We start from the raw sequence: 15,278 nt of genomic DNA on the forward strand, positions 1-15,278 counted from the left end.
TCTACGCCATGCAATAGGACGGACATTACAAGAGACTTAAAAATAGTCGTTTTGGTTCATCAACAAAGGACTTTACTGCTCAATTTCTTATATAGTCCAAAGGAAGACTTGTTAGTAAGAGAGGTTCTACATTGGATTCCAAAGCTGGCATTATTATCGGTCTTAATGCTGGTTTCCAAGTAAAGGGAGAGCACTAATAACTACTTCAAAATTATAACTTCGAGGTACTTCGTTTTGTCTTCGTTTACCACTATTTCCACCCATTGCTGCTGCATAATTACATTACATTAATTTCTTTTGTTAATACAAAACAGAAACTTTTTACGGGTGCAGTTTTTGTATAGTCACGAAGATGCTCCTTTAAAATGATTGGTCATGTTTCCTTTGCATGTAGTAGTTAAAGGTAGTTATGATTGATTGAATATTCATTTATTTAAATGAAACCTGAGTAGTTTTGCATGCGTTGCGGCTTGTCTTTTTCATTATTGTTAAATAACATTTGTAAAATGCACGTCTGTCCTTAATGACATACGAGTATGACAGGTAACTTTTGAAACTTTTGTATTCGGGCTCATAAATTTACATAAAATTTTCCAATGCAAATTAATACTTTTTGCTTACTCATATTTACTTCTATTAAATATACCCACGCGCACTAGTGCACAAGGGTATTATAAATTTGGTCATATATGTATGTAACTGTTCTTTGAAACTCTTTGAAAATTTGAATTAGAAAAAAACAAAATTCATACACACTTATGTATTCCTCTTTCTCCAAGAGAGTTTGGTATTCAGAATGAGCGGAATTAGTCCATGGTTATTGACCTCCTACATAACGGTAAATTTCGCAAAAGGAAACATCGTGATATCTCTGTTATCAATGAACCAAAATTATTCCAATTTGGTACAGTTGATGAGCCCAAACAAAATTATGAGAAATGGGGAGTCACGTCCACTTTTGGGTAAATGTTTGTAACTCCTTAAGGGCTTCATAAGAATTCACCAAAACTTGGTACATGCATTGCTATCGACCTCATTTAGGTTCGGCTTAAATATTATTGAGGTCGGCCTAAAATCATGCCCGTCCGTTCGTCTGATATTTCAAACTATAACTCGGAAAGAATTGGAGCAATTTTTGCAAAACTCAATCAGGAGGACACTTTAAACTTTGACTAAGTTGTCAAATGTCAAAATGAACAAAATTGGTCAATGACCACTCCATCTATCCATGTAATGGGCATTTTCAAGCAAGTAAGAATTGCCTAAACTCGTACGGAACCAAAATTTATATATGTAGCTGTGCACATTTTAATAAAATGTAATTTGCACTGGCTGTTAATTTTTGGAATCAAACAAAATCATAGACAACGAAAAATGAAGGCATATCTCCTATATTAATACATATTCATTAGGCCGTACCCAAGTAAAATTTTACTAAAATGTGTGGCGATATAAAAAATTCTGTACGGACCAAATTTCGTAATATTATTTTGCGGCTAAGCTTGAATACGGGATCATTAAAGACTAGTTTGCGATCAACAATACCAAACGCCTAGAGCGGCTTGCTCAAAGCCGATAAAGAATATACGGCGAATTTTTGAGAAGGCAGAGGAGGTATAGAAATCTGAAGTACGCTCTACTTTGGGAAATCTTTGTATGTATTAAAAACAATCAGTACTTCAAGTATCAAACGTTAGTTGACTTACCCTATATACGATTTCTATAAATATCTCGACCACACCTTTCTGGGCATTCCCACAACAACTCACCAAAATTTCAATCAGATGAAGGGCATAGCAATGTCAAAATCACAAACAAACAATATATTCAAACTGTTTTGTGTGAAATTAGTTTTTATTGATTTCAAAGACAAAATTGTACAAAAATGAGTACAATATCTCACCACCTTCTGCCTTGACTATAGCCTTCAAACGGTCAAAAAATGAGTTGAATGCGGCACGAATGTGATCTTGAAGTATTTTGGCCCATTCTCGTATAATCGCTTTTTTCAGCGCATCCATACCTACTGGCATATTTTTTAGTCCTCACCTTGCTCTCAAAAATGGACTAGATGGAATAGTCCATCGGATTTGCGTCTAGCGAATTCGAAAGCCATTGTGTGGACGAAATGAAGTGTGGAACATGATTTTTTAACCATTCTTCGTTCACACGAGCTTTATGAGATGGTGCCGAGTCCTGTTGGAACGTCCATGGTCTACGATCGTGCGTGTCCACGGCTCTAAAGCAGCTTCTAAAACATTTTCCCGATAATAAGTCGCATTCACTTTGAAACCAGGCTCGATAAAAACGATTGGAGAGCGTCCATCAGCGGTCACTGAGGCCCAAACCATTACTTGCGATGGGAAATTGCTTCGCGTGGCCATACGTAGGCTCAAATTCTCGTATGAGCATTCGGTCAAGTAAACACGATCGTTTTGAGTGTTTATGAACTGCTCAATTGGGAAATTTTTTTCATCAGAAAACATAATGTTAGGAAATTCGCCATGTTCGTGCAAGCGCAACAACTCCTTTGCTCTTTCGCACCGAACTCTTTTTTGCTGGGGTGAAAGATCGCGTGCTTTTTGGAACTTGTAAGCCTTGACCTTGAGCTCATTTTTCAATATGCGTCGAATGCTGTCTTGCGATATTTTCAGTTCTTTGGCCATTTTTCCTCCACTTCGACGTGGATTTCGTTCAAGTCGGGCCTTCACTTTCCGAACCATTTCTGGCGTTGTTGCGGTTATTTTGGTCCACCTCCATAACGTTTTGCAATTCTACCAGTATCATTGTAACGTTTTATAGTGTGATACACAAACATTTTATTCACTTTGAGGTGGCTGTGATTTTCCAGCCAACTATATCGCAATCACACTATTACGTTTGAATTCCGTCACAGAAAAACAAATTCAACAAAACTGAGATGCAAATGCTTTTGATGGCTTATAAACAATATATTGAACTGTCATTAGAACAATTTTGACGTTGATGTCATGAGCTGTTTTACAGATACCAGCAGTGGGAAGTTGGTAACACTTCATATCACCCTGTATAAGAAGAACTCATTCACCCTGTATATGGAGAATAATAAATACATATTTCTCCGATCTTGAAATACTAACTTAGCCTAACCTGAAGGGCACTAAGTAAATAAATGACCGACGTGTAACAATTAGATTGCGAGCGCTCTTCTAAATTTTCTGTCACATTATGCGTCAAGCTACAACATAAAGGATAGCAATAATTCTGTTTTTACTTGTACATACATACTTGACCAAATGCCATTTCTTAAATACGCTTGACTGCATTGCCAATAGGTACTAATCAGATTAAAAAAAATATGTGTATGTATAGTATCCCCAAACTCAAAACAGTTTTTATGTGCTTGTAGCTACAAAAACCACCACCCATACACACTTGCCCACAAAAACTTAAAAACTTACAAGCTAGTCATTACTTTAAGTTCAGCTTTTTAGTAAAGCTCATAATCTCAAGCTTTTATTATTTCTAAGCTTTTCTCATCAATTTTTGTAATTTCCCATTTCTACGTGCATAAATTGACATTAACGCGTTCTCCATATACGAATACAAGTCCGTCAAAGCGGAGAACATTGTGAGATGGCAACCTGATGTGGAACATTCACTGCTGTCGCAAGAAAACTTGAATGAGTGAGTGATTGAGTGGCAGGCGCACAACGAAAAGCTGAGTTGGGTGGGTTGTAGTTTGGCTGTTAATGCTGCGTTGTAGTGTAAGGTGGCTTTTAAATTTGTATGAGCGTGAACGTATAAATTTCTGAGTGCAGTTATTATGGTTGAATTGGCGAGAACAACAACAACATCTGCAGAAATGCATTCAAAATTAGTCATCTTCAATATTAGGGGTTTTGCTTGCATTACTATGGAGTTTTTTTTTAGTTTAAAGTTTTTTTGATAGAAAACTAGCTGTACCCGGCGCGCGTTGCTACGACAACAACAAAAATAAATTTAAGAAAAATAAATTAAAATATACAATTCATTCTAAACCATTTTATTGATTTTGTTTATTTCGAAAAAATCGGTTGAACGGGGCAGAAGTTGCTACTCTGCAGCGCCACCTGGTGGCGAGTGGCAGCAATAAGCATATTCTACAAACCTTCTCCGTGGAAAAATACATATATATACCAATTTTTTTTAATAATCGGTCCAGTAGTTTTTGAGTTCATCGAGGACATACAGACAAACATTCATTTTTATATATAAAGAAGAAGATTAGAAAAAAATTTTGTTTCGTTTTTTATTCTTTTATTTTAATTTTTTAATCTCATGGAAAATCAATGTTGGCAAAACATTGCATTATAAAATCTCTTCTATTCGCCACTTCTCTGCTCGGTTCACTAGACGAAAAAATTGCGTCGGAAAGCAACAACAAAATTACCGAGCAAGATTCGCCACTACCGAGTATGGCTATATCTCCGAAAACTGATATAACTCACTATTTTATAAACAGCGCTACCAAGATACTTTTATTCATACCAGTTGCTCCATCCATTCGCCATCTGCTGACGCTTGGCGAAAAGAAGAGGCCTATAATTACAGAACATGAGAACGCATACAAATGCATGTATCATATGTACATATGTAGGCGTAACTATTATTATTTTACCTGCTAATACAGCTTTGCTCTCTACAATGAATAGAACATTCGTTCATTCGTAGGCCGGTTCTATGTAAGAGCTAAACAAATCAGCTGATCGTCATCTTTCCAAAGCTAACGGGTATATTTTTGATATCATGTGGATCGACTGCAAAAAAAAAAGCAAACAACTGGTAACAATAAATGATGTGAGACTAGACGAACGAGAATTAATGCTCCGTCAGACAAAAACATTGTTATTAATACGGAAATGAGTCATACAGATTAGGGAAAAAGAAAATATTGAAATCTAATAGTTCGAAATCTATGAAATGTACATAGAAGTGTGCGCCCCATTGATTTTATTTGAATGGGGACTGGGAGGAACTTGGGTCAATCTCAGAAGGCTAAAATGGTTCACATACGGCTCGAAAACAAATACTGGAGTCGGAGAGGGACTATGGTCAAACACAAAAATCTCTGATCCAGTGGGCAAATGGTCTAACGTCTTTCATGCTGAAAATGAACCAATTTCAATCTGCGCGAGAATATGAGGTTAACAAGGGAGAATATGAGGTCAACAAGGGTGCCCACATAGCTGTATACTCGGGGAGTCAAACTGCATTAAAATCACTACCTTCACACCCTGTGGAATCGAAACTAATGTATGAATGCCTTTACAATAAATAAAATTGTACTTTACTGAGATCCGGGCTACTCTGGAATAAAAAGTATTGAAATTTCTGATGAACTCGCTAGAAAAGGGTCGGCAGCAGATTTTCGCGGTCCAGAATCATACTGTGGTATAAACTGCGCAGAAAGCTAAATGGAGGGTAAATAGCTGCGAAAATTCTCAAAGAATTACGTATTGGGAAGTCACAAAAGTACTCCGTCAAGCCGAAACGTCCTAAGGAAAGTAGTCCTAAGGAAAATGGTTTTCAACCAATTCCCAACCTGAGGCAGGTAGCATCTAGGTTAAATAGAACCTGCTGCAATACATTTAAGGTAGTAATGTCAGTCCATAGGACTAGTATTAACTACTTGTAAAACAAGTAGTAAGACACTACAGATAAAAAATTATTATTATATTAACCTTCTGAGTGAATAGCGTGCAAGGCGGGAAGTTTTGTTGGAATCAAATATACACCAAAAATACTCGATTGGATATGGTACTTAGCCCATTATGGCAAAAGAGTCTATCTAATACAGCCAACGTTTAGTAGATCTAATAGCTGAAAGATGAAACGCATGTTTCCATCAGAGACTCTCTAAATTCCCTCGATTTATCTGCGCGCCTAACAAATACTCGCAGAAAAACAAGAAGGAATCCTGTTCTATTTTGGTGAAAATGTAGGAGTATTACATATTTATATTTTATATAAGATGATACAAACAATTTATTGTTGTCAGACTTGGTAATAATAGTGCGAAGCGAATGGGTCTGGTGGTGAATGAGGACAAAACGAAGTACCTCCTGTCATCAAACAAACAGTCTGCGCACTCGCGTATCGGCACCCACGTCACTGTTGACAGTTATAATTTCAAAGTTGTAAAAGACTTCGTTTATATAGGAACCAGCATTAACACCGATAACAATGTCAGCATTGAAATCCAACGTAGAAACTCTCTTGCCAACAAGTGCTTCTTTGGGTAAGTAGGCAAATGAGCAGTAAAGTCCTCTCTCGACGAACAAAACCTACACTGTACAAGGCTTTCATTATGCCCGTCCTAACGTATGGCGCAGAAGCGTGGACGAGGGCAACATCCGATGAAGCGACGCTTGGAGTGTTTGAGAGAAAGATTCTGCAGACAACGGCGAATATCGCAGGCGATGGAGAGATGAGCTGCATGTGCTTTACGACGACATACACACAGCGCAGCGAATAAAGATCCAGCGGCTACGTTGGTTGGGTCATGTGGTCCGAATGGATACAAACGTTCCGGCTCTGAAAGTATTCGATGCGGTACCAATTGGTGGTAGCAGAGGAAGAGGAAGGCCTCCTTTGCGTTGGAAAGATCAGGTGGAGAAGGACTTGACTTCACTTGGTGTGTCAAACTGGCGCCGGTTAGCACGAGAAGGAAACGACTGCCGCGCTTTGTTAAACTTGGCCAAAATCGCGTAAGCGGTTATCGCGCCGATTAAGAAGAAGAAAGATGAGGTGTGACATGTACAATTCTGATAACTAACTTTTCGCCGCAAGTTGGACCAAATTCATATCTTTTTTCTTCATTTCGGAAACGCCACTTTCTAAATAGGTACATAAAAATACAATTTTTTATTTTTGAATTTACATTTTTAAAGCTTTTTTGTTTAATTCACACTGACAATCTTTGACAAAACTTAGTACAACACACAATTAAAGTACTAAGTATACAATGAAGCAATGAGAAAGACTTTTTGAACTTAGAATTTTGTTCTAACAAATTATATAAGCAATTACACTTTGTAGCCCAGAAAAGCAAGCGCATTTTATAAATTTTATTTATGGTATTTTTTCTTCCCGAAAAAAGTCCGCTCATTATATGCCAACGCTACGGAAATATTAAAATGCGCCATACGTGAAAAGGTTGTATATTTCATATGAGAAAAGAAGAAGAAAAATTCAGTACTTCCTCAAATTATAGACTTACATAATAAAAAATATACATTATATACACACGTACTGAATATAATGAAATAGAACGATTTACACAGATTCACAATAACACTGGTACACAAATAAACTAAAAGCGGAGCATTGTGCTCACATCCACTTTTTGTAGAGGATAGAAAATGCCACACTTTCGCCTGGTGCGAGTACAACAGTTTGAGAAAAGAAAACGCTACTCTATGAATATGCGGAGAAATGCAAACGAAAATTTGACAGCCCTGGCACAGAGTGAAATAAATGCGACATTATTAGGAGAAAATAAAACACACTTAGATTACTCATGCGTGAAAGATAGAAAGGTGGAAGCGGACGAATGGAAAGTTGAAATGAGCATTTTCTGGTTGAATTTGATTGTCAGACGCAACAACTATTTCATTGCAATATTTGAAATCATCCAGAAAAACAACGTGAATTAGATTGGTAAGGTAATGGATCCATCTGGATAATCCAAAGTGAAAAAACTCGAAGAACCAGGCGGTGTACTTCAATATCAATGCCTAAGCTAAATATCCATGGCTCGAAACTCGTTATTTTTTAAGTTGAAAACCTATAATGGGAACGCACTACTGAGGGCAACTAATGCGCTTTTTTAGCGGCTCTCCAACAGATTGTCGGTTTGAGCCTACATGAAATCATTTCTTTAGGACCAATTATTCACGGCAAGCGGACACTGGTTCTTCTAAGCTTGACATGAGCCGAACATAACGCTTACATCCTTTGTTGGGTGTTTGACCGAGCTGCTCCTCTAATTTATGGTGTGCGTCTTGATGCTGTTTCAAAAATAGAGGGACCTACAGTTCATGTCGCCTCCGGTAAATTAGTTTTGTCAGAGTTTTCGTGGCAGAAATATACACGAATGTTTGGCATTGCCTGCCGAGGGCGACCGTTTCAAAAAAAAAAAAAAAAAAAAAAAAAAAAAACATTTGTTATTTTTTCGGTATTGCCGGTTTTAAAGCCGTGCACTTTCAAATGACAGTCTTTCACCAACTCATTCGGCTATAGCGGTCACGTGCCGTGTCTCACCCATAGGTGACGAATTGAAGAATAATTTCACCGGAGTATCATGGTCCCTATAAATGGCATGGCTAAGCTAACGCACGTAGTCGAATGGGTTGGTGCATGGCTACCATTCGGAATCCAGAGAGAACGTAGGTTCGAGTCTCGGTGAAACAGCAAAATGAAGAAAAACTTTCTTTTTTTACACCTCGGCAGGAGATGGCAAGCCTCCGAGTGTATTTCTGCCATGAAAAAGCTCCTCATAACAAAGTATCTGCCATTCGGAGCCGACTCGAAACTGTAGGTCTCTCCATTTGAGGGGCAATATCAGACGCTCGCCACAAATAGGAGGATGAACTCGGCCAAACACCCAAAAAAGGTGTACGCGCCAATATATATACATAAGCTAACGCACTCGTTGAATAAGCCTCTTATGCACAATGTCTATACCATTTAAAAGTTTTTACAATACATCACTATATCTATTTCGGTACCCACTTTTGTACGCCTTCAACCATTTGTCAATGACATATAAGAGGGCGGTCAAGAAAGTGTGATTTTTGTTCGCCGCGAAATGACTCTTGCTCTCGTTTGCTTTTCGAAATGCTTAAGAGTTCCGATATAAGAAGAAGATATCAGAAGAAGTTTCGGGCCAAAACAATGGAATCATTACTCAAGAGCTTTGAAAACTACGAATTATTTAGTGAATAATAAATTTTAAAATACAAGATGTTTATTAAATATTATTCATGCAAGATGGGAGAAGAAACAAAGAGACCAAACAAGAGCTAGAACTGCAGGCGTCAAGCAATCGCGAAATAGACAATGCAAATCGTTCGTAATTGAAGCAAAGTCTGAGTGTCGTGGATCTGAGTGCAAATCAACAACAAACAAACAGAGTGCATAGATCGGTAGTAAAAATCAACGGTAAACAAGGGAGCGAACAAACAAAAAAGAAAAAAGAAAAGAAATGAATAACAAATCAGACGCAGCCATAAAATATAAATCAGAAATCATCCTATTAAAAGGCGAAAGGCTGAGGACAACAAAAATAACACAATAAAAATAGCAACAAGAAAACTAACGTCTGTCAGTGAAAAGTGAGTGGCTGGCGGAAGTGACGAGGCAGCGATGATGATGAGAGTAATAGAGATAATGAAAGTAAAGTTAAGTTGAAATATGAGAGATTAAAGCGTGGGTGGGCGGTGCACTGATGAAAATTACTGAGATGCTAGGAAGTAGCCTATCAGAGAGCGTTGCAGTGTAAAGTGTAGCTGAACAATTTAATAGGTGAATCAGCCGAGCATTGCAGGCAACTGACAGGCACCAGGAGTATTGTCGTCCACAGTCACGGGCTGTCAAGTTATCTGACACTTGAGCGTCAACATGCGACGATCAACGCGCCACATGTGAGAGTCAATTTGAGTAATTTGCTTGTAAGTGGGGTATCAAGATAAATGACTGTGGCTTAATGTCTGCGCTCTCAAATTAAAAGTCATAAAAGACACAAAAAAACAAAAAAGCACTAACAAAGAGAGACTAAAATAAATCAAGAATTAAATGAAAATAAACTAACATATGTATGTATGTATATACATACGCAATACAAGAAGAAGAAAAAACAAAAATCGAAAACATACCAGTAAAAAAGTGGACAATACAAAATAGGGGAAAAATCAGCGATAAGCTGTTAGTATTGCCGGAGCAGTTATGGTGACAGATATGCGCGAAAAGTGAACACGGACAACAAATTTGATGAAGGGAGAAATTCCACAAAGGAATAAAATTTTATAGCAACAACAAAAAGAATGCTTAAAAGCGCTAACACATAATAAACTATAGAGTAGTAGTTTGAAGCAAGTACGAGTGGAAAATCATAGCAACAATTCCAAGAAATACCAATACGTGCCCCCATAGCGTAACTGATTCAGTACTTCATTTATTTTGCCCAGCGTTTAGTTTGCGCGGCTAAGCGCCAGTGAAAATTTGTGCGCCATACCAAAAAATTCAGTTGAACAGCTAAGCGTGAACGAGGTAGTGCGAAGTGCGGTTCGTTGAGCGAATATTTTACGAATATCGTCCTTTAACGCTAGAACACAAAAAAATGATAAAAATAAAACACTGCGTGATGCGAAACTAGAAACAACTTCACAAAAAATAGTAAAATTAAAAACTCAATAACAAAAAATAAGTATTTAAAAGATTTGAATTATTGTAATATGTAAAGCACATACATACATCCACAAAAATTTCCTACAATCTACAAAGAAACTTGTGCAAACCATTTGGGAGACATTTAAACTTGTGCTTACATCATTAAAAGAAAAATTTATATAAAAAGTTAATTTTAATATTATCCAATAGAGACATTTAAAAGACATACTCAGACCATGAGACTTGGATCACTGCTCTGACCAAAGATTCAACATCAACAAAAAAATTTCGAATACGAAAAATACAATCGCAGAAGATGACGACACAATACAAAAATAATTTCGAGCTACGCTTTACCGATGAGTATGTGTAAAGATTTCAGAAAAATACGATTACATATACATATTTAATATTTTGAAAAAATATATTTCTTAAGACTTGTATGCATTTCGTGTGGACAATATGGTCCTAAAATTTTGTTATTGGTTTTAGTAGTTTTTCAAATTTCTATGAATGAGAAATGTTTTTGAGCTGAACACGTGATAAGGTGTTCCATTTTCCCGTCTAGAACATAAAATTATTCTTATTTTCTTATGTATTGTGTTACATAAAAATTTCATCAGATGTACTGTTGCAGCACTCATTGGAGTTGATACGGGAGTACTGCATATAAGAGGAATTGATGCTTATAAAAAAACTCATATTAAATGAGTCTTATGACTGAATTTGTGCTAAAATGTGTCCTGAACAGCGTATCCTGGGCATAGATATATTTGTATATATTCAGAAGCCACAAAAAAAAAAACACTTCTTAAAATGGATTTCAGAAATTATAATGTACGCATTAACTGCCGAAATGTCTATAATTTTTGAAACCGCCCTATCCACACTGCCTCAAGAATAAAAATTCAGCAATAATTTATTATAAAGGGTAAATATGGGAATAAATGAACATTTTGTTTTATTGTAGTCGTGAATAATAAATTTTCGTCAAAATAGAATGTAATCCTCAGGGACCTACAGTTTTAAGCCGACTCCGAACGGTAAATGATTTTTTATAAAAAGCTTTTTCATGGCAGAAATACACTCGAAGATTTGCCATTGCCTGCCGAGAGGCGACCGCTATAAGAAAAAAACTGTTTCATTTGGTGTTTCACGCCCGGAATTTCGAACCTGTGCAGTTTCGAATGGAAGAACATTGATCTTATTGGTTGTTCTGATTCATAAACCAACTTCGTTTCTCTCCTCATATAATATTCGAAAACATACCGTCATTGAAATAGATGCACTATATCGAGATGCTCTATATCGAGAGGTTTTGATCAAGTTTTTTTTTTTCTTTTTATTATGATACTGGCAGCGAATTGTCGATATTATCATCTGCACAATAAGGTGTTGTAGCCTATTTTCCACTTTACTAAAAACTTGGATGAACAAATATGTAATTATCTTAAAAACAAAACTAAATCTTCAATACGAGAAGACTGTTAGGGGAATAAAAACTGCTCTAAATGCAGCTTTTTTTTCAAAAATAATGGGTGACGACCGGTTGTGTTAACCGCTTCAAGCTGCTGCTGAATTTCATGAGGTGCTTAATATCAAGGCCTGACATATCAGCAGGTGGAGCCGGCCGCCGTAGCCGAATAGATTGAGGCGTGACTACCATTCATAGAGAACGTAGATTAAAATCTTGGTGGAACACCAAAAAAATTAAGAAAACGTTTTTTCTAATAGCGGTCGCCCCTCTGCAGGCAATGGCAACCCTCTGAGAGTATTTCTGTCATGAAAAAGCTCCTCATAAAAATGTCTGCCGTTCGGAGTCGGCTTGAAACTGTAGGTCCCTCCATTTGTGGAACAACATCAAGACGCACGCCACAAATGGGAGGAGGAGCTCGGCCAATCACCCAAAAAGGATTAGATGGAATAAGAGCCAAGATACCTTAGTCCTAGCCCTGCGAAAGGTGCTGAGATAATTCCACCTCATACTCCATACAGCTGATGAAAAATGGGCTCAAAATAACAAACAGGTTCACCAGGCCCTGTCTCCAAATGCGGAAATGTAACTTGCCCTTAATCTTTTATAATACAAGTATAAACCTTCCAGACCAGATTAACAAATTTGACTTAACTAAGATATATGTATGACTAAGAATTTAAAGATTCACGCACTGAGCCAAAACAAGATCTCGGGTGAGCAAAATCTAAATCAGGGCTATTGAATATTCTATTGCATTCGTCGAGAGCTCTTGCTAGAGGGTAAATAAAATTCTAGTTAGTTTTAATCACCTTGGCGCGAAATGGAAGCTGAAAGTCTAGACTTCCATGGAATAGAAAAGTATTATACAGTTCACAGTCAAATTCACAGTTAAACATCTTGAACAAAAAAACCTATGAGTTGACTTTGAAAAGACGCGCCTAGATGTTGTTTTGAAGTAAAACATTTATGAATTTAAATTCTCTCAGGTTTCGCTATTTTTACTCAAAATATGGCTTTTAACAATTATATGTGAAACTGTCCGAAACTGTCGATATGTTTGTGATATGTTGTTCTTAAAGATGGACTATTTTCAAATAATTTCTACACATATCTACTTGACAAATGTTAAAGATGACACACAAAAAAGATACTGTCAAGGAATTACTCACTGGGGTGAACTTAAAGATAAGTCATATGAGACTGATTATTTTTGAAATTACTATTTCAAAGAATATGATTAGAAAACAAAAAAGGAAAATGCTTTAACTTTTCTTTTCATTTCTTGATTATAATTTGAGCCCCTAATAGCGAATTTATGTTAACTCTAGGCAATCTTTCGTCTCGTTAGGTCACAAAATACTTGATCCCAGAAAACGCTTTAGTTATAGAAACATTTTCTTTATCGATGGGCTGAAGAACGAGTAAATATCATTCAAGTAACGAATTTTATATAACATTTGAGTAAACGGAAATGAGTTATATATTATTATACATGATTTTACTCTCATTTATATGAGCAAATAGATATAGTTAATGTCTCTTATCAAAACTAATCGCATTATAGAGCGATTACTGTATTAATTTTTATTTTTATTATTATTATTATACTAAAATGTTACTCTCATTTATATGAGCAAATATATTTAGTTAACGTCTCCTACCAAAAATAGTTCACATTATCGAGGGAATACTGTATTAATAGGTCTATCGATAAGTTCGTGCGGTTTTACAACAGATGGCGTAACTTGATTATTATTCCATCGATCCACATTTCCAAACATTCATTGGAGAGCTACTGTCGTAAGGCACAAACGTCAGTATAAGTTTTTTATTTGAAGCGTAAACAACAATATTTTTACCACACTTGAAAATGTCGAATTTCGTGCCAAATAATGTGTTTTTGCGGGGAATTCTTCTTCATTATTTTAATATGAAGAAAAAAGCAGCCGAAAGTCATCGTATCTTGGTGGAAGTTTATGGTGAGCATGCTCTAGCTGAGCGAACGTGCCAGAAGTGGTTTGCACGCTTTAAAAGTGGTGATTTTGGCTTGGAAGACGAAGAACGCGAGGGTGCGCCGCCAAAGTTCATGGATACCGAATTGGAGGAATTGCTCGATCAAGATCCGGCTCAAACGCAAGAAGAGGTTGCAAAAACTTTGGGAGTTGATCAATCAACCATTTCCAAACGCTTAAAAGCCATGGGAATGATCCGAAAGGTAGGCCATTGGGTGCCGTATGAATTGAAGCCAAGAGACGTTGAACGCCGTTTTATGGCATGCGAACAACTGCTTCAACGGCACAAAAGAAAGGGTTTTTTGCATCGAATTGTGACTGGCGATGAAAAGTGGGTCCATTACGACAATCCAAAACGTCGGGCAACGTATGGATACCCTGGCCATGCTTCAACATCGACGTCGGCGCAGAATATTCATGGCCTGAAGGTTATGCTGTGTATCTGGTGGGACCAGCTGGGTGTTGTGTATTATGAGCTACTGAAACCGAATGAAACGATTACGGAGGATGTCTACCGACGACAATTGATGCGTTTGAGCCGAGCACTGCGAGAAAAACGGCCGCAATACGCCGATAGACACGACAAAGTTATTTTGCAACATGACAATGCTCGGCCACATGTTGCACAAGTGGTCAAAACATACTTAGAAACGCTCAAAGGGGATGTCCTACCCCACCCGCTGTATAGTCCAGACCTTGCGCCATCCGATTACTATCTCTTCCGATCGATGCAACATGGCCTGGCTGACCAGCACTTCCGTAATTACGATGAAGTCAAAAAATGGATCGATTCGTGGATTGCGGCAAAACCGACCGAATTTTTCACAAAGGGAATCCGTGAATTGCCAGAAAGATGGGAAAAAGTAGTAGTAAGCGATGGACAATACTTTGAATATTAAATTTGTAACCATTTTACGTCAATAAAGTTTCAAATTTCGAAAAAAAACCGCACGAACTTAAACATAGTCCTATTAAAATGAGGTTTTTTTCAAATGTTATTAATTAAAAGTTGAAGGCTTCTGTATACCAAATATTCCGATATATAAAGTTATTTTTCGACTAAAGCATCAATTGCTTGTGGCTCCAGTTTCATATCCCGACCCACTTTCATGTAATATTACATAGCACATCGACGCCTTGAATTCGATTTTAATTAAAAACTTATTTAAAAATTAGTTAACTCAGTAAAAACAAAAAAAATCTTACTTTTCCGAATCTTTAAAAAAAAAATTTTAATTCACAAAATATCCAAAAAGAAAAAAATCTTCACCATCAGCACATTTCAAAGTAAATTCGGCTTTAAAACTTCCTCAGGCTTACGTCTTAGTACGTTGATAAGTTATGTCAAACACAGTTAAAGTCACGTTTGAATAATATTT

General features: G+C 36.9%; 1 protein-coding gene across 2 annotated transcripts in view; it reads left to right on the forward strand.

Annotated features, from left to right (window-relative positions):
• LOC129249459 (P protein) overlaps nucleotides 1-15,278 on the forward strand; it is an 81,979-nt gene that overhangs the window by 28,317 nt on the left and 38,384 nt on the right. Inside the window, exon 1 of one of the 2 annotated variants that reach the window (XM_054889288.1) lies at nucleotides 9,876-10,773. The exons of the other annotated variant lie outside the window; for it this stretch is intronic. Within the exon in view, the coding sequence (XP_054745263.1) occupies nucleotides 10,727-10,773 (47 nt within the window). The 5' untranslated portion in view covers nucleotides 9,876-10,726. Of the gene's footprint in view, nucleotides 1-9,875; nucleotides 10,774-15,278 lie in introns of those variants that run through there. 2 annotated transcript variants of the gene reach the window in all.

Source organism: Anastrepha obliqua, chromosome 5 (genome assembly GCF_027943255.1).
Source record: "Anastrepha obliqua isolate idAnaObli1 chromosome 5, idAnaObli1_1.0, whole genome shotgun sequence".
NCBI classification, from domain to species: Eukaryota; Metazoa; Arthropoda; class Insecta; order Diptera; family Tephritidae; genus Anastrepha; species Anastrepha obliqua.